The 25,704-nt window shown below is 38.6% G+C and overlaps 1 protein-coding gene across 2 annotated transcripts in view; it reads left to right on the top strand.

The window, feature by feature from the left end:
• Window positions 1-25,704, top strand: part of ACER3 (alkaline ceramidase 3) — a gene marked incomplete at both ends in the record, with an annotated part of 127,750 nt that overhangs the window by 63,941 nt on the left and 38,105 nt on the right. For both annotated transcript variants that reach the window (XM_080697181.1, XM_080697180.1), the window contains 3 exons: window positions 2,125-2,177; window positions 8,664-8,745; window positions 10,992-11,027. In XM_080697181.1, the coding sequence (XP_080553307.1) occupies window positions 2,125-2,177; window positions 8,664-8,745; window positions 10,992-11,027 (171 nt within the window). The remainder of the gene's footprint in view (window positions 1-2,124; window positions 2,178-8,663; window positions 8,746-10,991; window positions 11,028-25,704) is intronic.

The raw sequence follows: 25,704 nt of genomic DNA, 5'->3' as shown, positions 1-25,704 counted from the left end.
CAAAAATGAGCCTGGCGTGGTAGTGCATGTTTATAATCTCAGTACTTGGGAGGTTGAGACAGGATTGCAGGTTCCAGAAAAACCTCTATCTCAGTACCAAGACTCAGCAACTTAGTGAGACCATGTTTCAAAAATCAGACTAAAAAGCTGGGTGTGGTGGCACATGCATGTAATCCCAGCATTTGGGAGGCTGAGACAGGAGGACCGCGGTTCACGGACAGCCCCAGCTCATTAGTGAGGCCCTTTGCAACTCAGTGAGACCCTGTTTCAAATTAAGAATAAAAAATAGGACTGGGGGTGTAGCTCGGAGGTAGAATGTCTCTAGGTTCCATCCCCAGTACCCCCCCCCACACACACACACACATCAGACCAAAGGTGTAGCTCAGAGGTAGAGTGCCCTTGGGTTCAATCCCCAGTACCACCAAAAGAAAAGAAAAAGAAAACAAAAGATGTTTAAGATAAAGCCAGTAGATAGTGTTCAAATACTTTAAATAGATGAACTTTATGTATCATTAAAATTGTGGCATATTTAGCTGCAGCATATCATGATTCTGTGCCAGGATTTTGGAGTAGAGGGGTGCTTTGTTTGGTTTGGTTTTTTTGAACATCTAAAGGTGATTCAAGTGAAAATTTTTGGAGATAACATAATATAGGGGTATACTCCACCTCTGTAAGCTTGGACAAGCTTCATAAACAAATGTTTATGAAGTTTTTGGGCCAGTGTTTTTGTCCTGAAATGAAGGTAATAATACCATCTACCTTAGAACTGTGAAAATTAAGTGAAATAATGGCTATATAGCACTTGGCTGTAAGACCTTACACAGAATTTTGCATAAGCTCTTTGTACTTCACAGAATACCTTTTTCCACCACCCCTTTTCATTTTTTGCCATCATGTTCTTCAGCTTCTCTGTGTTCCTTTTGTTGAAATCATCTCTGTGTCTTTCTCTCCTCCCCCTCCCTCCCCCCATGTGTGTGTCTCTCTCTCTCTCTCTCTCTCTCTATATATATATATATATATATATATATATATATATATATATATGAAATGGAACCCAGGGCATTCTATCTCTGAGCTGCATCCCCAGTCCTATTTTTTATCAGGGTCTCACTAAATTGCAGAGGCTCTCACTAAGTAGTTGAGGCTATCCTTGAACCTGCAGTCCTCCTGTCTCAGCCTCCCAAATGCTGAGATTACAGGCGTGCACCACCACACCCGGCACATTACTATATTAATCTCAGGTTTTTCTTTACTTTATTAAACTGAGGGAAGTTTACTGAAGGCAGTTACTTTGTCTTGTCATTGTGTCCTCAGCTCCTTAAATATTGCCTGGCACATTATTAAAGAATCGTATGTTTGATGATAAATAAACTTTTTTAAAATAAGATTGACTTGAGGATTTATTTTTTATAGGATTGATTTGAGGATTACAAATATTATAGGATTGGTTTAAGAATTATCTACAATGCTTACCTTAGTGTCCAGCATGTAGTTTAATGCATAATGGCATTAATGATTATTAATATAATATTATAGTATAATAATGATTGCTATTGTTATACTACTAATAATAATAAACATATTTAGAGACATGTCACTTAAATTAATTAAATTATTTCCCTGGCCATTAATATCTCTTTATTTGTGTTAGTGGACATTTTATTCATTTATAATACTATAGGAAGGAAGGAAATGAAAAGAATACTGATAGGACCTTTATCATTCTTTCTCGGAAGTATGATATCATAGTTTGCAATATTGAATAAGGAGCAGCATGATTACAAGACTGTCTTCTGGGAACAGTGGGTCAGTTATGCTATTTAGGTGTGTGCAATAGAATATGGATAACCTTGTTTGTTTAAAAACAATATAAAAGAATTAATGAAAGAAGTTAAATAAGAAATGATAGTCATTTTTTGGTGGTGGTGGTGTTGGGGGGGCAGGATTGAAATCAGCCTAGGGTTTGTACATGTTAAGCATGCACTCTACCACTGAGCTATATCCCCAGCTCAAAAGATGATAATCTTACTTATTCAGTGTTTTATGTTTGATTTGTATATAATAATTTTCACTCTTGAATATAATAATATTCAAGCCTGTTACCTGTCTTTGTTTCATATTTAGCTATTGGATGAACTCCCAATGATTTACAGCTGTTGCATATTTGTGTACTGCATGTAAGTACGTTTAAAATTCAGTTTTTCCATATCTTTTAAAATTTATTTGCCTCATAGTAAATTAATATAACTAATCCAGTCATATTACTGGGAAATTATCTAGAAGATTATAAATTTTACAATATCAATGAAGGTTCTGGGAAATTATAATAATGTTATTAACCTTTGTGACCTCAAAACCATGTAGTCAATTTAGATGAGTCATAATTTGACTTAAGTTGTGCAATTTTCCTTTCTTTATCTATAGATCTAGATTACTACTATATATTATGCCATAAATGTATAAGCAGGTTTTTTTTTTTTTTTTTTTTTTTGGTGGTACTGGGGATGGAACCCTTCTACCTCTGGGCTACACTCCCAGACCTATTTTATATTTTTATTTGGAAACAGGGTCTCTTAAGCCAGAGAGGCTGGCTTCGAACCTGCGTGATCCTCCTGGCTCCGCCTCCCAAGCGCGGGGATTACAAGCATGCGCCACCACGCCCGGCGTATAAGCAGTTTTTAACAGAAGCTTACCTGAAAAGTGAAGTTCACTTTTAGTTGTATAGTGATTGTGACATTTTAATCTCTTTGTTTTGAACTTACTAAATAGTATTTGTTTCCTTTAAATTCTCCTTATTCTAAATTATAATAAATGGTCAAGAATATGCTTATTTTGATTGACTATTCAGAAACATTGAGAATAATGAAACAGCTTTACAAGCCATTACTAGTGCAAAATTCTCTTCCTGGATTATAGTCTGTTTATTTCAATATCAAGTCTGCATTTCCTGAGTATGTGTGTATGGGAAGGACATCAATCTTGAAAAATAAAATGATTAAGGTAAGTATTAAACCTGGTGCCCTAGTGCTCTCCTATAATCCCAGTACTTGGGAGACAGAGATAAGAGGATAGCAAAAGGCCAGCCGGACTGATTTAGTGAGAAACCCTCAAGAACTGGTTGATTCTGTTTCAAAGTTAAAACAAATAAGCTAATGTTAGTGTACTTTGTACTGTGCGAGGCAGTATACTACACCATCTACAGTTTTTTCACAGTTGTTTAAGATAAATGGGTAATATCTTCATTTTATAAACAAAGTGAAGCACAGAGAGGTTTAGTAATTTGGGTAAGGGCATCATCTCTGATTAACAGATAAGCTGGAGTATCCTAAATTATAGGTTTCTCAAAATATTATATTTGTCTTGTTACAAATACACAGGGAAATTGTCTTTTAGTTAACTCTAGGATCTACAGATTTCCCAGGTATTTGGGACAGTCAGGCCTGGAATAGAGAACTGGTTTGTAGACTAAAGGCAGAAGTGCTTCAGGTTCTTAAAGTTATATTTTACTTTTCCTTTCTGTCTCTCTCCTTTCTACCCACTTATTTCTTTTATCCTATATCATTTGTTGCTCTGAGAAGTGTAGATGCTAGTGAAAAGTGCAGTGATAAGAAAAATGTGATTTTGTTGTTTCTTTTTGTTTGTTTGTTTTGTTTTTTGGTGGTACTGGGGGTAGAACCCAGAGGCTTTCTACCTCTGGGCTATACTCCCAGACCTATTTTATATTTTATTTGGAAACAGGGTCTCACTAAGTTGCTGAGAGCCTCACTAAGTAGCTGAGGCTGGCTTTGAACCTGTGCGATCCTCCTGTCTCAACGCCCAGCTGTTGTTTCTTTTTTAAAGCTGTGGTATTATTGGTTCTATGCTTTCTGAAATATTACTGTTTTGTGAAAGTCTAGACTGAATGCAGTGCCTTACATGTGCATAGTACATTTATAAACCTGGATCTCTCACTACTTGATATTTTTGCTTTAGTTAAGATAGAAATTTGAGAGCTCAGAGAGGAGGGGAAATCTGTTGCTAAAAATGTCTAAACTAGAGCTGGGCGTGGTGGCGCCTGCTTGTAATCCCCACGCTTGGGAGGCAGAGACAGGAGGATCGTGCAGGTTCAAAGCCAGCCTCGCTGGTTTAGGAGACCCTGTCTCCAAATAAAAATATAAAATAGGTCTGGGAGGGTAGCCCAGACATAGAAGGGGTTCCAGGAACCCCAGTACCACATACACACACACGCAAAAGTCTAAACCAAGTGCCATACTCATCTGGATAAGCTTTGAGAAACATAATCTCTGTACATTAAAAAAAAATCAGTTAAACACCACATAGTAGACAGCCATTAAATTATAAAAAATTAGTTTATGAAAAAAGACCTTTTGTACAGAGTAAGTCCCTATTTCAGAAATAATAGATCAGGTTGGGAATGTAGCTCAGGGATATGAGGCCCTTGGGTTCAATCCCTAGTACTATCAAAATAAATAAATATTAGGTAAAAAGAAGATCCAGAATAGGGGTCAGCAAGCCTTTTCTGCAAAGGGCCAGGTAATAAATATTTTAGGCTTTGTGGGCCTAGAGTTTCTGTTGCAACTCTTCAGCCATGCTGTTGTAGGAGTGTAGAATGTTGCAGTAAAGTCTGATGTACAAAAACAGGCCCAGAGCAGGACACAGTGGGGATACCTGTAATCCTAGCTTTTCTGGAAGCTCAGGCCAGTTTGAGGCCAGTCTGGACTACTTAATGAGATTTTGTCTTAAAATAAAAAAATAGATGTAGCTCAATAGTAAAGTACGCTGGGTTCAATCCCCTGTACCAAAAACAAAACAAAACAAAAGGCTCATGCTGACACATTTGACCCTTTAAGCTATAGTTTGTTACTTGCTGCCCTTATCTTAAAAAATACTTGCAGATGATCTCCTTTTAATAACATACTTTACAAATACTTTGAATTTTACATATCTTTAGAAGAATGTATCCTTGATCTAGCAGTGATAACCCTCATTTAAAAAAAAATCAAAATAACCATCATATAATAGGGCCAGAAAACTCTTGGGTATTAGTGTTAGGAAATAGAAGGGATGGTCTTTAGATGTAAGGATAGAACTGTAGGTATAGCTTAGTGGATAGTACTTTATGAATGTGGGCAAGGCCCTGGATTTGATCCCTAGCAACACACACACACACACACACACACACACACACACACACACACGCTGTTTCTAACTCTGATGCTTACTAACTGAAAGTCCCTAGGTAAATCACATAATCTTTCTATTTCTCAATGGGATAAAGTACTTTAAATTTAGCATGAAGATTAAATTAAATGATTTGTTTATAAAACAAACTTGTAGTTAGACATGGTAGCACACATACGTGTGATCTCAGTACTTGAGGAGGACTGCAGGTGCAAGACCAGCCTCAGAAATTTAGTGAGATTCTGTTTCAAAATAAAAAATAAAATAGGTCTGGGAGTATAGCTCTGAGGTAAGATGCCATTGGGTTTAATCCCCAGTACCATAAAAAAGAAGGAGCAGCAGCAGCTGAGGATGGAGCTCAGTGGTAGAGAGCATAGCATGTACAAGACCTTGACTTACGTCATCATCGTCTGTCTCTCTGTCTCTCTCTCTCTCACACACACACACACACAAAGTAGGAAGAAAGAAATGTCTGTTCAAATATTTTACTCATTTTTTAGAAACCGAGTTTTTTCTTCTCACTGAATTGTACAAGTTCTTTAAATATTTTCTCAGTCTGCAAATTATCTTCTCTTTGTCTTAATGGTATCTTTTGATGAAAGGAAGTTTTGTTTTTTCATTTTGGGGGGGGGTACTGGGGATTGAGCCCAGGGGCATGTAATCTACCTCCAAGTTATACCTCATCTTTTGTTTTGAAACAGGGTCTCACTAGGTTCTTAAGAATTTTGCTACTTGCTGAGACTGTTCTCGAACTTGTGATCCTACTGTCTCAGCCTCCTGGCTACTGGGATTATAGGCATGTGCAACCGGGCCTGGCAGAAGTTTTAAATGTTTATGAAATTCAATTTATTAAAAAAATGGTTAGAACTAATACTTTTCTCTCCTAAGAAATCTGCTTTCCCCAGTGTCAGAGGATTTTGGGGGGTTTCTTCCAGAAGTTTTATTAACTTTAGGTTTTACATTTGGGTCTATGATCCATTTTGAGTTAATTTGTATATGATAAAAGGTAAGATTGAGGGTCATATTTTTCCCTTGCTAATAATTGGTTGTTCTACATCACTTTTGAAAAGATTATTCTTTCTGCATTAAATTATTTTGGTACTTTTTTCTCTACTATGTTCTATTGATCTCTGGTCTTTGTATGTATAATCATGTCAATAACGTATTGTCCTGTTAATTGTAGTGTTATTGTAAATCTTGAAGTCGGTCAGAAGAGACCTCCAATTTCTTTTTCAATATAGCTTTAGAAGTCACAGGTCCCTTGCATTTTTGCTTTAATTTTAGAATCAGCTTTTTGATTTCTACAAAATTGTTCTAGGGGTGTAGCTTAGTGGTAGAGCACTTGCCTAGCATAGTATGTACAAAGCCTTGGGTTCAGTCCCACACACTGCCAAAAAAAAGTGTACTGGAATGTTGATTGTGATTGGATTGACTCTGTAGACCAATTTGGGCACAACTGGTACCAAGAATGTCACTTAATTCTCCATTGATTTCGGTTTTCTTTATTTTTTCTCAGTGATGTTTTGTGCTTTTCAATACATAGGTCTTGCACATACTTTGTTAAATTTAACTCTAGGGTTCTCATAATTTGAGGTGCTATTTTAAAAAGTATCGCCTTTTTGTTTTTTGCGGTACTAGAGATTGAACCTAGGACATTCTACCTCTGAGCCCAATTTTTTATTCTTTAGTTTTGAAATAAGTCTCATTAAGTTGCGGAGGGCCTCAGTAAGTTAGCTGAGGCTGTCCTCAAACCTGTGATCCTCCTATCTCAGCCTCCCAAATACTAGGATTACAAGTAAGTGCCACCATGTCCATCTTAGTATTGCTTTTTTTTTTTTTTTTTTTTGGTGGTACTGGCGTTCCTGGAAACCCTTCTGCCTCCGGGCTACACTCCCAGACCTATTTTTATACTTTTTTTTAAATTTGGAAACAGGGTTTCTGGTTTCAAACCTGCGCAATCCTCCTGTCTCTGCCTCCCAAGCGAGGGGATTACAAGCATGCCCCACCACATGCAGCTTAGTATTGCATTTTAAAAACTTAATTTTCCAGTTGTTCATTACTGGCATTTAGAAATACAATTGATTTTTGTATATTGACCTTTTATCCCATGACCTTTCTAATTTCACCAACTAGTTTTTCTGTTGATTCCTTAGAATATTATTTGAATATATGTAATATACAAAACAGTCTAGACCACTAGTAATTTTTAAACCTACTTTCACTTAATGCCCTTGTGCTTATTCATTTGTGAAACATGTTCTGGAAAAGCTTCTTTGTGTTAGACATGATACCAGGTCCTATGGAAACCAAGAGTCAAGGACCTCATTTATATATAATATATAATATATAATATTATATATTATATATAATATTTATATATTATATATAATAAAGGTAACTACGAGCCAAGCCTCAAAGACCTTTTGTTTCTTAATGAATAACCTGCTTTGAGGTAAAGGAAAAGGTTAACCTTTCCAATCACCAGTCAAGCCATAAAGTCATATAGTTTAAACATAAGAACAAATATTCCACCTAACATTTTGATTATCTTCTAAGTCATAGAATTTAAGGGTAAAAGGGAATTTAAGAATTATATGTTTCAGCTATGATTCTTTACAAATAAGGACAAAAGACTTGGGTCCAACTCTCAGAACCAGTTAGTAAACCAAGAGAACACTCTTCCGCCTATATCGGAACAGCCCTCGAAGATTGAGTACTTACTGATGGCCAATTATGTGTTTATATTTTCTTATTTATGATCTCCTGTTTAACAGTCAGTATCCTAATGATAAAATATATGAAAAAAATATTGTATCTCTGAATATAAGGGATTCACAGTCTAGTTGGGGAGGCAGATAAGGAGATTATTATAAAAGGTGATTTTTAAGCAGTTTTCTTTAGTTAAAGATGATTAGTTGCAAGGTATAGAAACTTGCTAAAGCTACCTTGAGTTAAGAGAAATTTTTCTTTTGTAGGGGCATGAGGAAATTATGTGGAACCTGATAGCAGAAAGGAAAGTACAGCCTTCACTAGAACTGGAAAGGCAGTTTCTTCCTTCTTCCCTCTTCTGTCCATTCCTTCCTCTCGACTTGGCTTCAAGTCTTTGTTTTACTTCTCTTTCCTGTGGATTACCTCTCTGTTCATCTAGTTGTTTGTTCACTTCGGCTGCCTCCAAGTATCAGCTTCAGACCTCAAGTTCATCTGACCTCATCTTTGACTCTATATGCTTAATTGATTTAGTCTCTGATTCCCTAACTGTAGACTTTTAAGAGAGAGCCTCTCATTGCCCCAGCTAAAGTTAATTTTCTAGTCCTGGTCCTTACAGTCTCTTGGAGGGATAGGCAGTACAAGGTTTCTAAGATAAGAATGTGGATGGAAAGAAGTATCACTAGATCACAAAGGCATATGGGCAAGTGGTACAGCCCATTCTATTACTGTTCCTAGTTATATATTCTAAAGAAAATTTCTTTCTCTTTTTTAAGGTTTGAATGTTTCAAGATGAAGAGCTCAGTAAACTACCATCTGATTTTTACCTTAGTTCTGTTCAGTTTAATAGTAACCACAGTAAGTCATATTTTGTCTCTAACAGATTAAGCATGTGAATTTGCCATTTATGGAGTTTTATACATTATGCTTTCAGTGTTTACTTCAGGCTGTTCGAACTAAAATGTTTATATATACAACTAAAATATCTCATTTTATTTTTTAATTATTAAATATTGCTCCTTTGCTTCCTTTTCAAGCATTATTTTTCTCTGTAACTGAAAAAGGTTTTTAATGTTTAATATTTTAAAAGAAGAATAGGTTTAAAAGCCAGCATTTAGTAGCAGTGGAAAAAAATTAACTTTTCTTATGGATAGACATATTACTTCCTATTTGTTAAAAAAGAAAATGGTGTATGCTTAGAATTCCAGCATTTGGGAGGCTGAGACAAGAGGATAGCCAGTTTGTGGACAGTCTCAGCTACTTAGTGAGGCCCTCTGCAACTTAGTGAGACACTGTTTCAAAATAAAGAATAAAGCTGGGCATGGTGGCACATGCTTGTAATCCCTGCGGTTGGGAGGCGGAGACAGGAGGATCACGCTGGTTCGAAGCCAGCCTTGCTGGCTTTAGAGACTCTGTTTCCAAATAGAAATATAAAATAGGTCTGGGAGTGTAGAAGGGTTTCCAGGAACCCCAGTACCCCCCCACACACAATAAATAAATAAATAAATAAATAAATAAATAAGGACTTGGAGTGTAGCTTGGCAGGAGAATGCTCCTGGTTTTCATCCCCAGTACTGCAAAAAAAAAGAAAAAAGAAAATGGCTCTGCTTCATTGTGCCTAGTGTGACAATTTTAACTGGTTAATCTTTTCCTAATATCCTGAGGAAGCCAGACACTTCTGATCCTGCTTTACCTAATGCTTTTGTTTCTCAAGTAAATTCCGCCCTGCAGGGTGCCACATGCTTGTAATCCCAGCATTTGGGAGGCTGAGTCAGGAGGATCCCGGTTTGCAGCCAGCCTCAGCTACTGCTTAATGAGGTCTTCTGCAATTCAGTGAGCCCCTGTTTCAAAATAAAGAATAAAAAATAGGGCTGGAGGTGAAGCTTGGAGGTAGAATACCCCTGGGTTCTATCTCCAGTACCACAAGAAAAGAAAAAAAAGACGAATCAAAAGATGATTTCAATAATAGAGGTAAAAGACAGTTATATGATGATGAGATTAAGAAGGGTCAATCAAGACTTGCTTTAGTGCATATTGTACCACATAATATGTGTACATTTTATGTTTTTATGTACCCATTTAAAACAATTTAACTTAAGCCAGGTGTGGTGGCACACGCTTGTAATCCCCGCGCTTGGGAGGCTGAGACAGGAGGATCACACAGGTTCGAAGCCAGCCTCAGCTACTTAGTGAGGCTCTCAGCAACTTAGTGAGACCCTGTTTTCAAATAAAGTATAAAAAATAGGTCTGGGAGGATAGTCCAGAGATAGAAAGCCTGAGTACCACCCCCAAGTACCACTTAAAAAAAAAATCCAAAACAACAACAACAACAAAAAAAAACAAATGTCTTCACTTACTGAGCACCTACTAGGTGATAGACACTTAGACATATTTTAACTTAGCATTTCTTTCTACCATTATTTTCCATCATCCAGATGAAGTTAAATGAGTCTTTTGGTTAAATGACTTCCTCAAGTCTTGTTTCAATTAAGTGGCAGAGTTTTGGAATTTGATTCCTGTCTTTTAAGTCTGGTGTTTTGGACTTAAGATATGGTATTTTAATTGGGCATGGTGGCACATGCTTGTAATCCCAGTACTTAGGAGGCTGAGGCAGGAGGATCACAGGCTCAAGGATAGCCACAGCAAGTAGTGAAACTCTCATCAACCTATTGGACACCCTGTTTCAAAATAAAAAGAAAATAGGGCTGGGAGATGTACCTCAGAGATAGAATGCCCCTGGATTCAATCCCCAGTATATGGTATCTTACCTTATAGATATAGTAGAGGAATTATCAACATAACTTCTTCACTCCTTATGAGTATCCATGTATCCTTGTCTCTCCTTGATGGTGATACAAGAGGCCAGAGCAGTCCACAACAGATTTGAAATATTTAATTTACTGTGGCAGGGTTAACACTGGGATAAAGCCACCTGTTGGTACATGTGTCCTGTGCCATGCTCCCTAATCTGTTTGGTTTTACATGGCTGGAGTTAGTTCCAAGTAGGATGGTATAAGAAGTAAAGGTTTGGGATTTTCAGGCTAAACAATTTATTCCCTCTCCATAATAAGCTCATTTACATGTGTTTTTCTAATATTTTGCAGATTTACCTTAAGGTAAAAGAGCCCGTATTCCATCAGGTAATTTTTAAAAATTATTACACATTTGATTGTTTAACAATATATATCTGCTTTGTGGTTTTCTAAGAAATTATATGCAGATACAGCATTTGAAAATTAAATAGTAGATGGCAAAGACAGTTCACTGTTTAAAACAGATGTTATGTCAGGCGTGGTGGCGCATGCTTGTAATCCTAGCACTTGGGAGGCTGAGACAGGAGGATCGCACAGGTTCGAAGCCAGCCTCAGCTACTCAGTGAGGCTTTCAGCAACTTAGTGAGATCCTGTTTCCAATAAAGTATAAAATAGGTCTGAGAGTATAGCCCAGAGGTAGAAAAGCCCCTGGGTTCCACCCCCAGTTCCACACACACACAAAATTTTTAATTAAAAAAAAACAAAACAGCCGGGCGTGGTGGCGCACGCTTGTAATCCCCACCTTGGGAGGCAGAGACAGGAGGATCGCGCAGGTTCGAAGCTAGCCCCACGCGCTGGCTTAGGAGACCCTGTTTCCAAATAAAAATGCAAAAATAGGTCTGGGAGTGTAGCCCGGAGGTAGAAGGGCTTCCAGGAACCCCAGTACCACAAAAAAAAAAAAAAAAAAAAAACAGCCGGGCGTGGTGGCGCACGCTTGTAATCCCCACGCTTGGGAGGCGGAGACAGGAGGATCGTGCAGGTTCGAAGCCAGCCAGCCATGCTGGCTTAGGAGACCCTGTTTCCAAATACAAACGTATAAAATAGGTCTGGGAGTGTAGCCCGAAGATAGAAGGGTTTCCAGGAAGCAGAAGTTACATGCCAGATGTGGTGGCATATACTTATAATCCCAGCATTTGGGAGGCTGAGACAGGAGGATCGCCATTTGCAGACTGCCTCAGCAACTTAGTGAGGCCCTCTGCAACTCCGTGAGACCCTGTTTCAAAATAAAGAATAAAAATTAGGGCTGGGGGTGTAGCTCAGAGATAGAACCCAGGGGCATCCATCCCTAGTACTGTAAAACAAACAAACAAAACAGAAGTTACAAACTCAAATGTCTATAGGAGCCAGGTTTAGGTAACAGGAATATACCCAAGGCAGCCAATGCTCAGATCCATCTGGCTATTGGTATTCAATAATGCAAGTATGCTACTGTTATTTCAGGCAGAAAGAACCAGAGAGCAACACACACACACACACACACACACACACACACACACACACACACACAGTCTTTTTTATTTTATAATCTAGAAAAGATAGATAGCAGGGCTGAGGATAAAGCTCAGTGTAGAGCACTTGCCTAGCATATATGAGGCCCTGGGTACAATTTGTAGGACTACCAAAAAAAGCAAAAAATCTTGAGGACCTGACAGTGTCCTATATTTTCTTTGCCTATAATGAAGACTACTAGGATAATTGCAAAACTTGGATAAGGCAATAGTATAAGTGTTAATTTCCTGATTACAATATTTATACTGTGATTATATAATAGAATATCTTTGTTTTTTGGGAAATGTACACTGAAGTATTGAAAGATAGGGCAAATATTGTAAAATAGCATTTGAGAAATCTGAGTGAAGGCTATATGAGAATTTTTTGTAGTATTTTTTGAAAATTTTCTGTAAATTTAAAATTATTTTGAAATAAAAAATTCAAAAGTTGTGTTGTACATTCCTGGCATTTACATGGTATAAGAGTATCATAATAGTTGTATTTTAAAATGACAGTGTTGAGTGCAGTGGTATATACAGTAAATCTTGTGATTCAGGACTCTGAGAAAGGATTACAAATTCAAGGCCTGTGTCAGCAATTTAGAGAGACTCTGCCTCAAAAATAAAAAGAGATAAGGAAATAGCTCAATGGTTGAATGACCTGGGTTAGATCCCTAGTACCACAACAAAATAAAAATAGATGTCAGTGTTTATAGTACTCCAGAAATTTTACCCATTGCAGCTATTCAACTTCCAGTGAAAATTTTAGATAACAATCTAAAAATGTATGAGACATTTTAGGACAATAATACTATTCTGTATACTATAACGATTGATATATGCCACACATTTGTTCAAACTCATAGAATGTAAGCACCAGGAATAATCCTTAATATAAACTATGGATTTGGCTGATAATGGTATATCAATGTAGGTTCTTCAGCGATCAAAATGCACCACTCTGGTTATCGTGGAGGAAGCTATGCATGTGTGCACAGGGGCTGTATGGGAACTCTTGATATTTTGCTATAAACATAAAACTGCTTTTGAAATAAAGCTTGTTATTTTTAAAAAATCAAAATAGAAAAATGAAAGGCAAGAGGAGAAGCTAGTGTGAAATATCTAAGTAATCTGAAGTTGAAAGACACCCACTGTTAATTTAATAACCCTGATGCAATATTCATGTGTATTTCCAGTAATAAATATTTTATTTTCTATGTATATCAGTAATATTTTCTGATAGAAAGGAAAGCAGGATGAAAACTAGGTCTGTCCACTGTGATTTTTGTCCAAAGCCTAGAGATTAAAACTCAGGATAGAAGCCAGACACACACTATAATTCCACTACTTGGGAGGCGAGACAAGAAGATCCCAGGTTCCTGGCCAGCCTTGACAATTTAGCAAGGCCCTCAGCAACCTAATGATATTCTGTTTCCAATCAGGCTGGAGTGTAGCTCAGAGATATAATGCCTCTGGGTTCAATCCCTAATAACATACACTCACACGTTCAGAATAAGAGGGACTGGGGTGTAACTCACTGTTAAGCATGTAGTTAGCATTCATTCAATAGACAACCACTGTGTGCCTTCTCATTACCAGATTCTGAGCTGGAAATTGGAAATAGGCATTGGCGCAAAATCTTTAAGCTATAAAGTCAAGCAGACCTGGATTTATATCTAAGCTCTTCTACTTAATAGTTGTATGATCTCTATTTTGTTATCCTCATTTAGTGTCTATGTGTATTAAATGTATTTATTTATTTTGTCTCCTCCATACAAACCTAGAATACAAGCTCCATAGAAGCAAGGAGCTGTATTCCCAGAACCTAGTACAGTGCTTGGAAAAGAGTAGGTACTGCTTAACTATTTGTTATGAATGAATGGGGCATGCCATGGAAACAGTTGGCTAAGAGAAAGACCAATTGAGACGAGGAAATGAGGCAAAATATTGAAGAGGGTCATTTGATTAAATGCAACAGGTATAATTATGTACAAAGAGCAGTGAGAGCAAAGAGGTGTTGCCTAAGTATACCTGAAGATGTATCATTTAAGCTGCCACTTAAAAGACAGTAGAAATTTAAAGGGATTCCAGGTTGAGAGAGGAGTTATGTTCAAAACCAAGGAAAAGCCACAAGTGGTGCCTCACACCTGTAATGCCAGAACTTGAGAGGTTGCTACAGAAAGATCTCAGGTTTGAAGCCAGTGTAAGCAATTTAGTGAGACCCTGTTTCAAAATAAATTATAAAAAGAGCTGGGAGTGTAGCTCACAAGTTGAATGCTCCTGGGTTCAATCCTAAGTAATAAGGAAACAAAGAAAGAACAGAGAAAGTGATCAGTTTATGCTTAAGGCCATGTACTTTGGAATCAGATTATCTGGGTCCAAAATTTGGGTTGACCATTCACTGCGTGACCTTGGAGAGATTATTTAATCCCTTGTGCCTCAATTTCCTTACCTATACAATGAGGATTAATAATAGTACCTGCCATGTGGGAGTATTATAGAATTTAATGAAATAATGCATGTAATGTGCTTGCCACAGTGCTTTACTTGTAGTTGTAGATGTTGGCTGTTGTTAGTAATTGAGCTGTGAAGAAATGTGGTCATGTTTATTTATTAGAATTTGTTGTCCCAGCAAATGAAGGATAGATTAGTAGAGTGAGAACAAATTATAATCCGGAAGGGGCATCATTTAGCATTTTATTATTATTATTATTATTTTTTTTTTTTTTTTTGGTGGTACTGGGGGTGGAACCCAGAGGCTTTCTACCTCCAGGCTATACTCCCAGACCTATTTTATACTTTATTTGGAAACAGGGTCTCACTAAGTTGCTGAGAGCCTCACTAAGTAGCTGAGGCTGGCTTTGAACCTGCGCGATCCTCCTGTCTCAGCCTCCCAAGCACGGGGATTACAATTGTGTGCCACCATGCCCGGCTTAGCATTTACATAAATACTGCCTTTGTATCAAATATCTACTAGGTTCTAGAGATAGAAAAGTAAATTGGAAACCTTCTAAGCCTAGGAGGAAAATAAAAATAATACAGTAATACAATAAATACCTTACTGTGTATTTATACTTTGAATTTACCTGCAGGTTTAAACTTTTTTTTTCTTTTTAATGTGGTGCTGAGGATTGAGCCCCAGGACCTTATGTATGCTAAGCTACCACTGAGCTATATCCCCAACCCTTAAAAATTTTCAAAGTAAAATGTTTGAAATTTGGCTGGGCATGGTGGCTCATGCTTGTAATCCCTGCTGGTTGGAAGGCTAAGACAGGAGGATCGTGCAGGTTCGAAGCCAGCCTCAGCTGGCTTAAGAGACCCTGTCTCCAAATAAAATATAAAATAGGTCTGGGAGTGTAGCCCAGAGGGAGAGGGCCCCTGGGTTCCATCTCTAATACCACCCAAAAAAAAAAAAAGTTTGAAATTTAGGTAACAAAAAAAGAAAGTAATGAGTTAATTATAAACATATGCATGTCAAAATATATGCCAAAAAATAAGTTTTATATACTTATCATAAAATTTGTTTATTGGATATTCTTATGTTTAAAATTCTTATGTTTATTCTTATGTTTAAAATTCTTCATAAAACCAAATTATTAAAACAGTTAATATCAAAGAATTTTGGTTACCACTAAGAATTGGTTTATATTATAAGGTAATTTTAAAAATAAGGACGTGGTGGCGTATATTTTTAAGCCCAGCACTTGGGAGTCTGAAACAGGAGGATCACAGGTTCACAGCCAGCCTCCGCAAATTAGTGAGACTTTATTTCACAATAAAAAAGGATTAAGGGTTTAGCTCAGAGGTAGAAAGCCACTGAATTGAATCTTCAGTACCTCAAACATAAATTTTTTTAGAGGATTGGGGGTGTAACTCAGTGATAATACCCCTAGGTACAATACCACAAAAAAAAAAGTAAATGTGATAGATAAAATTATGTGAGTTTAGAGTCTATCTGGCTAAAAACTTAGAATGAATGAGCCAGGAATTAATGAGTTCTACACCTCTAATCCCAGTGCTTGGGAGGCTGAAACAGGAGGATCGCATGTTCAAAACCAGCCTCAGCAATTGCTGAGACTCTCAGCAACCTAGCAAGACCCTATTTCAAAATAAAAAATGCAAAAAGGCTTGGGATTATAGCTCAGAGATAGAATGCCCCTAGGTTCAACCTCCAGCACAATGAAAGAAATGAATGCTTAAAGTAGGATTATAAAATACATCTATTATATTTAGCTATATTATTTTTTTTCTCTGGTATTAGAAAAGAAGTTAGAGCCAGTCACAGTGGTACACACCTGTAATCCTAGTACATAGGATGCCGAGACAGGAAATATGACAGGTTTAATGTCGCGTCCCTAAGGCTCCGTCCTGCAGAGCCCCGGGAAAGAACACACAAACGCCGAGTCTGTTGATGATGCTTCCTCTTTAATGCTTTCCCTTCATGTGCACAGCAGGCAAATATATATCAGTCTCATAACCCCTCCCTCATCACTCCACCAACCCCAAGCTTCCCACAGCTAGGGCATGCACATTTCTAACCCTCTCATAGGCGGGCTGGTGGTAGCACGAGGCGCTGCGTCACTGATCATCCGTAGGGCGCCTGATAGGGCTCACTGCGCAGGCTCAGGGCACCGCCAGCCTCGTGAGCCTCGTGACTTGGCAACATGCCTAGGCGCCATCTTGAGCCACCGCCCCATCCCAGTCTAGCCAAGCGGGCCCCGACATCTCCCCCTTTTTGTTTTATTAAAATTAAGGCTTGGGACCGTGCCTGTCTTAGGTTGTCGAACCTCAAGGATCATTCTTACCCATCATCGGGAAAGCAATAGCATGATTACTCCCATCTTAGGTTGATATGATCCCAGGAACGATCATACCCATCTTTGACTACCGATCCAGCATATTGAGCCATATGTGAAGAGATGAGCCAGCTTCAAGGGCAGCCAGAGCTTGCACCAGCATGTGCTGTTGTTGCACAGTTTGTTGTCAAATACGCCTGATATATCCAACCAGGACACAGCATACTACCACCAGCAAAAAATGCCCAGAATGCCACGCCACCCCAATCTCTTAAGAAGCCCACTGTCCCCTGCATCAGGTCCATCCATTGTTGTACTGAGGCAATCTCCACGCGGATAGATTTGATCGCGACAATGGATGCTCGAAGTTCTGTCATAGTCTGTTCAAATTTATGGCTCCAATTTCCCAGAAGCATTCCGCCTATCTGTTGGGATAGATTGCCTGCACAGGAAAAATTCTGATACTGCACAGAGGTTATGCATAATCCAGACAATTTTTGAATACATGGTACCATGGCTATCTGTCCCAAGATGTCAACCTGTTCTTGTAATAGGTCCACTCTTTGATTTACCATCATTATGCCTGCTTTAAGCTGTCCATTTATTCGAGCTTGTTACGCTATGGCAGTAGCTGTACTTGAGGATATCGTATTTACAGCAGCAGCCGTATTAATTGATGTTGCTAAGGCCACAGCAGCAGTTGCTGCTGCAGCCATGGAGGCCATAATTATTAACAGTGTTAAGAAAATTTTCAATGGTGGCTGCTTTTACTTTCACTCCTCCCTTAAAAAGAATCTTACAGAGAGCCTCTTTGACTTTCATAGTAGTAACCTTAGACCCCATGATAAGTCTTGCTTCGTCGCAATCCGCAAGCTTTCTACTTCGTCGCTAAATCCTGCGAACCTACACAGCGCTGTCCCTTCGTCGCTTAACCTTAGACCGCATGATAAGTCTTGCTTTGTCGCTAAATCCTGCGAACCTACACAGCGCTGTCCCTTGGTCTCTTACCTGCAAACTTACCCCACGGCATTCCCCGTACGTTCCCCTTGGCCCAAACTTACCCCACGGCGTTCCCAGGTTTCGGCACCACTTGTCGCGTCCTAAGGCTCCGTCCTGCAGAGCCCCGGGAAAGAACACACAAATGCCGAGTCTGTTGATGATGCTTCCTCTTTAATGCTTCCCCTTCATTGTGCACAGCAGGCAAATATATATCAGTCTCATAACCCCTCCCTCATCACTCCACCAACCCCAAGCTTCCCACAGCTAGGGCATGCACATTTCTAACCCTCTCATAGGCGGGCTGGTGGTAGCACGAGGCGCTGCGTCACTGATCATCCGTAGGGCGCCTGATAGGGCTCACTGCGCAGGCTCAGGGCACCGCCAGCCTCGTGAGCCTCGTGACTTGGCAACATGCCTAGGCGCCATCTTGAGCCACCGCCCCATCCCGGTCTAGCTGAGTTGGCCCCAACAGTTTAAGGCCAGCCTCAGCAACTTAGCAAGACAACTATTTCAAAATAAAAATTATTTTAAAGCTGAGGATGCAGCTCAGATGAAGAATGCCTCTGGGTTCAATCCCCAGTACTCTCTGTATCCCCCCAAAAAAATACAAATTAAGGAAAATGTCCCACTATTGTGATTTGTTGTAGAATTCTTCACTATTTTATGAAGCTTTATATAAAGATGTCTTTGCCTCAAATATCTAATCTAGAATATCTTATTGCTGATCAATTAAGTAATCAGAATTCATGTTTTAATACACATATGACTTAAAATCTACCCCTAATTATTCTTTTCTGGGTATCATTCTCAAGAGAGAGAACTGTGATTTTTGTTTGTGTGCTTTTCTTTTTGTTTTGCGATACTGTGAATTAAACCCTGGGCCTCACACATGCTAGACCAGCACTCTACCACTGAGGTACACTCCCAGCCCTTTTTATATCTTGTTTTGAAAGTCTTGCTAAATTGCCCAGGCTGGCCTTGAGCTTACCATTCTCCTGCCTCAGCCTCCCAGGTAGCTGGAATTACAGACATGTAGTTGCAAAGGGCCTCACTAAGTAGTTGAGGCTGTCTGCGAACTGCAATCCTCCGGTCTCAGCCTCCCAAATGCTGGGATTACCACGCCCAGCCAAGAGTAGATTTTTAAAAAAGAAGAATGTTTGAGAAGTCAGTGAATCCTATTTAAGCAGCTAATTGACAAATCAGGAACAGAATATCTCAAATAAGACATCATCTGATGTCTAGGGAATACAGTTACTTAAATCTTCCTGTCCAAATAGTTGTTTTCTAAAGGTAGTTTTTAGATGTGACATGTTGGTGCATTCATACTTTACATTTCTTATTTGATCCACGGTTTGCAAGAAAGAACATACTATGTAAACAATGTGAAAAATGAGAACTTAAGTAACTTTATTTAAATTTTATTCTATTGTTTTACTCCTATTTTGTTACAAATAGGAAGATATGGAGACTTTGATATAAGCTCATTTGGAAAATATGGAAAGGTAGCTAGTATTTTGATCTGCTGTGTGCTAATATTATACATATATCTATCATACAATATATTTATATAAGTTATATAGACTTGACTACTTTTATCTTAAGAAAGTATCTTCACTTTATAAGTGAGATCATAGCCAGGCATGATATGGCGCACTATTGTAACCTCAGCATTTGAGAAGCTGAGACAGGAGGATCATGGTTCGCAGACAGCCTCAGCTATTTAGTGAGGCCCTTTGCAACTCAGTGAGACCCTGTTTCAAAATAAAGAATAAGGGCTGGGGGTATAGCTTGGAAGTAGAATTCCCCTGGGTTCCATCCCCAGTACCACACACAAAAAAAGTGATATCATTGTGAATTTGGTTAAATAAATTTCTCACTGTTTCTCAGGTAGTGGCAAAGCTAGAAAATGAAATCAGCTCTTTTTTATTCGAAAGCTTTCCCTTCTATGATACTACGAAGTCTATAGCAGATTACTTTGAAATCTAATTTATTATCAGAAAGATCAGCTTTATAAAGAATGGAGGGCTGAAGATATAGCTCAGTGGTAGAGTTCTTGCCTAGCATGCATGAGGCCCTAGGTTCAATTCCAGTGCTACAAAAGTAATAATAAAACAGAATGGCCAGGTATGGTGGTAAATGCATGTTGTTGTAGCTCTCTGCAAGCTGAGACAGGAGAATCACATGAGCCCAGGATTTGGGGGCCAGCCTGGGCAACATAGCAAGACTCCATTGTTTAAAAAAAAAATCAAAAGTATAGAAGAGGGTATAGGCAACATATAAGCACCAACAGTAACTTTCTCAACAAGACCTCCAAAGCACAGGAAATTAAAGCAAGAATTAACAAATGAAATGGCATCAAACTAAAAAGTTTCTGCTCATCAAAGGAGACCATCAAGAACCTAAAGAAAAAGCCTACAGAATGGGAGAAGATCTTCACCAGCCACCACTCTGATAGAGGACTAATATCTAGAATATACAAAGAGCTCAAAAGACTCTATACTAGCAAAACAAATAACCCAATCAAGAAATGGGCAACTGAAGAGCTAAAAATAGCCAATAGATATATGAAAAAATGTTCAACATCATTAGCCATCAGGGAAATGCAAATCAAAACTATGCTGAGATTTCATCTAACCCCAACCAGACTGGCAAGCATAAAGACGTCAAATAACAACAAATGCTGGTGAGGATGTGGTGAAAGAGGAACTCTTTTACACTGCTGGTGGGAGTGCAAACTAGTTCCGCCACTGTGGAGATTCCTTAGAAAACTGAGAATGAATCTACCATATGATCCAGCTATGCCACTCCTGGGTATCTTTCCAAAGGGGTTGAAATCAGAGAACTATAGTAACATATGCATACCCTTGTTCATAGCAGCACAACTTGTAATAGCCAAAATGGAACCAACCTAGGTCTCTATCAACAGATTAATGGATTGCAAAATTATAGGAAATATACACAATGGAATTACTCAGCAATAAAGAAGAACAAAATCATGTCATTTGCAAGAAGATGGAAAGACCTGGAGAACATTATGTTAAGTGAGATCAGTCAAGCACAGAAAGAGAAGGGATATATGCTTCTCTAATATTCCCAAACCAGGGAGTATTAGGGATACCAGAGGGACTCCAGATAATAGAGAGGAAACCTTAGCAAAGCCAGAAAAGAAGGGTAGGAGAGGAAGAAGGCTGAGGTTGATTAACTAGAGGAGCTACATTTGAATATTGTATATAAGTGTAAATTTAGCATAGTCAACCTGGACATTCATTGTTGGGAGGGAAGGAAAAGGAAGCAAGCAGGGGAGAGCACCAAGCACTTTGAATGTTTGCCATTTTCAATATGATCCACATAAAAAATAAAAAAAGAAAAAGTATAGTGCAAATTCGTGTGTGTGTGTGTGTGTGTGTGTGTGTGTGTGTGTGTGTGTGTATGTGTGTATGTTTACTGGGGATTGGAGGAGGGTATTCTATACCTTTGAGCTATACCCCTAGCCCTGTTTTTTTATTTTTTATTTTAAAACAGGATCTCACTAGGTTGCAGAGGGCTTCACTAAGTTGCTGAGGCCGGTTGTGAACCTGTGATCCTCCTGTCTCAGCCTCCGAAGTACTGGGATTACAAGCATGCACTACCACACTTGGCTTATACGATGCAAATTCTAAGCAAAAGCAATATTATTTTACATCAGACAAAATAGACTTTAAAGGAGAGACATTTTTAGTTATAAAGAAAAATACTTTGTAGTATTAAAAATTCAGTCCATCAGGAAGCTACAATTTAATTTTTTTTTTTTTTTCGGGTTTGGGGATGGAACCCAGGGGCATTTGATCTCCGAGCTCTACCCCTGTCCTGTTTTTTATTCTTTATTTTGAAACTGGGTCTCACTGAGTTGCAGAGGGCCTCACTAAGTAACTGGGGCTGTCCGCGAACCGCAGTCCTCCAGGTCTCAGCCTCCTGAATGCTGGGATTGCAAGTGTGCGCCACCACGCCCAGCTTACAATTTAAAATGTTTATATATACCTTTAAAATACCCTCAAAATATATGATGTAAAAATATCACAGAAACAGAAGGAAAAAAGAGACAAATCCATTATATTAAGTGATTTTAATACATAATTCTCAGGAATTGACAAAGGATGTAGAACATTTAAATAACATAATTTTAAAAACATCACTAAAAGGGGTAATTTAAAATACTATACCAAATAATTGCAGAAATGCATTTTTTCTAATACTCAGAAAACATTTAAATGTCAACTATATAGTACGACATAAAGCAAGTCTTAAGTTTCAAAGGGTTGGAATCAGAATCTAATTTCTGACTGTATTGCAATTATATTAAAGTATAGCTAGTATAATTCTAAATAGTCCATTGACCAAAGAAATCATACAAGTTAGTTTTTTTCCCTCTTCTGGGACAGTGTCAGAGGCACTCAAAATGGTCCAGCATTTGACATATCATTGTAGGCTTTCCTACAATACATCCTCTAACAAAACTAGGCTGTCTCAAACCCCTGATAACAGAACTGTTTGCCTTTATACCAAGAAGGTTGAGAAAGCCCAAAATCTGCACATGGTTTGTGCCCTGGCTGGCTTCATGAGATTCATGCTTTGAGACTCGTGTGTGTGTGGTGCTGGTGATTGAACCAGGGGCATTCTACCTCCAAGGTATACCCCCAACTCTATTTTTTATTCTTCATTTTGAACTAGGGTCTCACTAAGTTGTAGAGGACCTCACTTAAGTAGCTGAGGCTGGCTTTGAACCTGCACTTCTCCTGTTTCAGCCTCCCAAGTACTGGGATTACAATCATTCGCCACCACACTTATGAGATTATTATTATTATTATTATTATTATTATTATTATTATTATTATTTTGGTGGTACTGGTGTTTCTGGAAGCCCTTCTACCTCTGGGCTACACTCCCAGACCTATTTTTACATTTTTATTTGGAAACAGGGTCTCCTAAGCCAGCGCGCGCGGCTGGCTTCGAACCTGCGTGATCCTCCTGTCTCTGCCTCCCAAGCGCGGGGATTACAAGCGAGCACCACCACGCCCAGCTAAATGAAACTTCTTTGAATAATAAAAAAAATTAAAAAGCTAACAAATCATAGAAGTTAGAAAACATTTTAAATTGAATCATAATGAAAATAAGTACATGTTAAAATATAGGATGTAGTAAGATTAGTAATTGGAGGGAAATATTTAGCCTTAAAATGTAGATATCAGGACAAAAGAAAGGCTAAGCATATATTTTAAGAAGCCATCAAAGTTAAAGTTAAGCTGGGCATGGTGGTGCACACCTGAAATCCCAGTACTTGAGAGGCTAAGACAGGAGAACTGCAGGTTTATGGACAGCCTCAGTAATTTAGCAAGACTTTGTTTAAAAATAAAAACTAAAAGGGTTGGGGGTTTAGCTTGAAGGTAGAATGTCTCTGTGTTCAATCCCCAGTGCCATAAAGAAAAAAGCAAAGGAGTGACATTAGCAAGATAGTGGAGTAGAAAGTCCTGTATCATCCTTTTGTCAAGTCAGAAAATGACTGAAAGACTGCTCTTCGGGAGAATGCAAAACCAAGTTAACCAATGCTATTTTGGAAATTCAGGATACTGTTTAGCTGGACACCTTGCTCCAGGTGTGGCACCATGCAATCAGGACCAAATGCCCCAGATCCTACTTTCACTCAAGAGAGGGACAGAGTTGGTTCACATATTCAGTGCCCAGACTCTTCCAAGACCCTTAAAGGATAGACATCTGTTTTGTAAGTCTTAGAGTTCTGACCAGTCCCACATGATATAGCCACCCATGGAAGAACAGAGGCAGCAGCTTAGGCTGGTAGAAACCATTGATCTCAGCACAGGGCAAGCAAACAAACAAAAATCCCCAGCTAACTTTTTAGCTTAACTTTTTACTGAAAACAGAGTTAATCCATGTATATAGCGCCCTGCCGGGGTCCAGCCCTAGCAGAGTCGGGGTTCGTGTAAAGGTGAGGGGGAAAAACCAAGGCCGATGAGAGAAGACGACACACGATTCAGATTCGATCTTCTCCATCTTATTCAGGATTTGTTACAGTTTTTATACTTTATTTTTTGGCAGAAAAGCAAGAGCATAGTCATGCAAGCAGGATTGCCAAGGACAGTAAAAATTATTATTTTCTATAAAGTTTAGGGCAAGGGTGCTGGACATAGTATATTTTGTCTCACTTCACAAGGCTGTCTCAAACTTAATTGTATACAGTGGCTCTAACTAAGGTCAGTTTGAACTTAATATTTGGCCCAATATTTTTATCCTTGGGAAGATATCTTTGCCGCATGAGTCTCTCACAAGCCGCTCCCCATCAGTTTTAGTTATAAAGTTTATACATAAAATTCCAATTATACATATTAATCCAAATAATCCTAAAATAATTTTTTTGAAGAAAGAAATGCCAGACATACTTCATGGGGGATCTACGCCGTTGTGGATCCCCTGATCGAGCTTTCTCAAGATGTGCATGAAATTGCTGTGGCAGAGCCCCAACTTCTCCAAGATTTCCTAGAGAACCAGCATCTGTCTCTCCAGTATTGATACTCTTGACAGATTCAGCTGTCTCACCTAGCCAGGAGAGAATGGAGGTAGTGGCACGGCTGGTAAATATCATAACTTCCCTCAACCCCAACTCAGCATAGCGTGAGCAGACAGAAAACACAACTGCTTGTTTCTTCCTGTTGAAGGGAAGAGTTAGTAGGGGACCCCAGAATCTCTGACTGGGAGATTGGTAGGAGTCTTCTATAACAGAGCAGCCTGTGACGATCAGGAGATATCTCTGCTTTGTCTAGTGTGTAGACACCACCGAGCCTCAAGGAAAATAAAGAATAAGGCAAAGATATTCCAAACAAAGGTACAAGATAAGTATCTAGAAACATGCTCTAATAAAATATACCTGAGAGTTACCTGGCAGAAAACGAAATAACTCATATAGATACACACCAAGACCAAGAGAACAAGGCAGGAATACATGAGAATTTCAACCAAGATACGGCAAATATTTTTTAAAGTAGCAAACAGATCCTGTAGCTAAGGAAGACAGCCAAATTTTTTTAACAATTTTTTTTATTGAACATAAATAGTATATATTTAAACTATATTTGGTGCCCTCTCTCCCCCGCCCCCGTTTCCCCTTCCCCCCTCCCACCAATGGTTGACCAGGTTAACCATGTCATGTTCATAATTTTACGCATGTTCAGATGTAGACCCTCATTAATCAAGATCAGCCTTCCTCCTCTCCTATCTTTCCATTCAAGCTTTGCTTTTATTTCCCCTCCATTATCTGGAGTCCCACTGGTATCCTTTGTGTTTCCTAGTCTGGGCATATTAGAGGAAACATATGTATCTTCTCCTTCTGTGCTTGGCTGATCTCACTTAACATAATGTTCTCCAGGGCTTTCTATCTTCTTGCAAATGATATAATTTTGTTCTTCTTTATGGACAGCCAATTTTTTTTAAAAATTACTAAAGTGATTGAACAACAGATTAATCAAGCAGAATAAAAGATCAGGGAACTTGAAGATAGGTCAATCAGAGGAGCAAAAAGAATGAAGAAAGTTCAAGAGAATTTTGGATACTATCAAACAGACAAATACAGATATTGTAGGAGTCAGAAGAGAGACAGACAGAACCAAAAGGGTGTGGGGGGGGGTACTGGGGATGGAACCCTTCTCCGGGCTATACTCCCAGACCTATTTT

Source organism: Muscardinus avellanarius (assembly GCF_963383645.1).
Source record: "Muscardinus avellanarius genome assembly, chromosome: 1".
Taxonomy (NCBI): domain Eukaryota; kingdom Metazoa; phylum Chordata; class Mammalia; order Rodentia; family Gliridae; genus Muscardinus; species Muscardinus avellanarius.
This window is presented reverse-complemented; position numbering and strand designations above follow the sequence as displayed.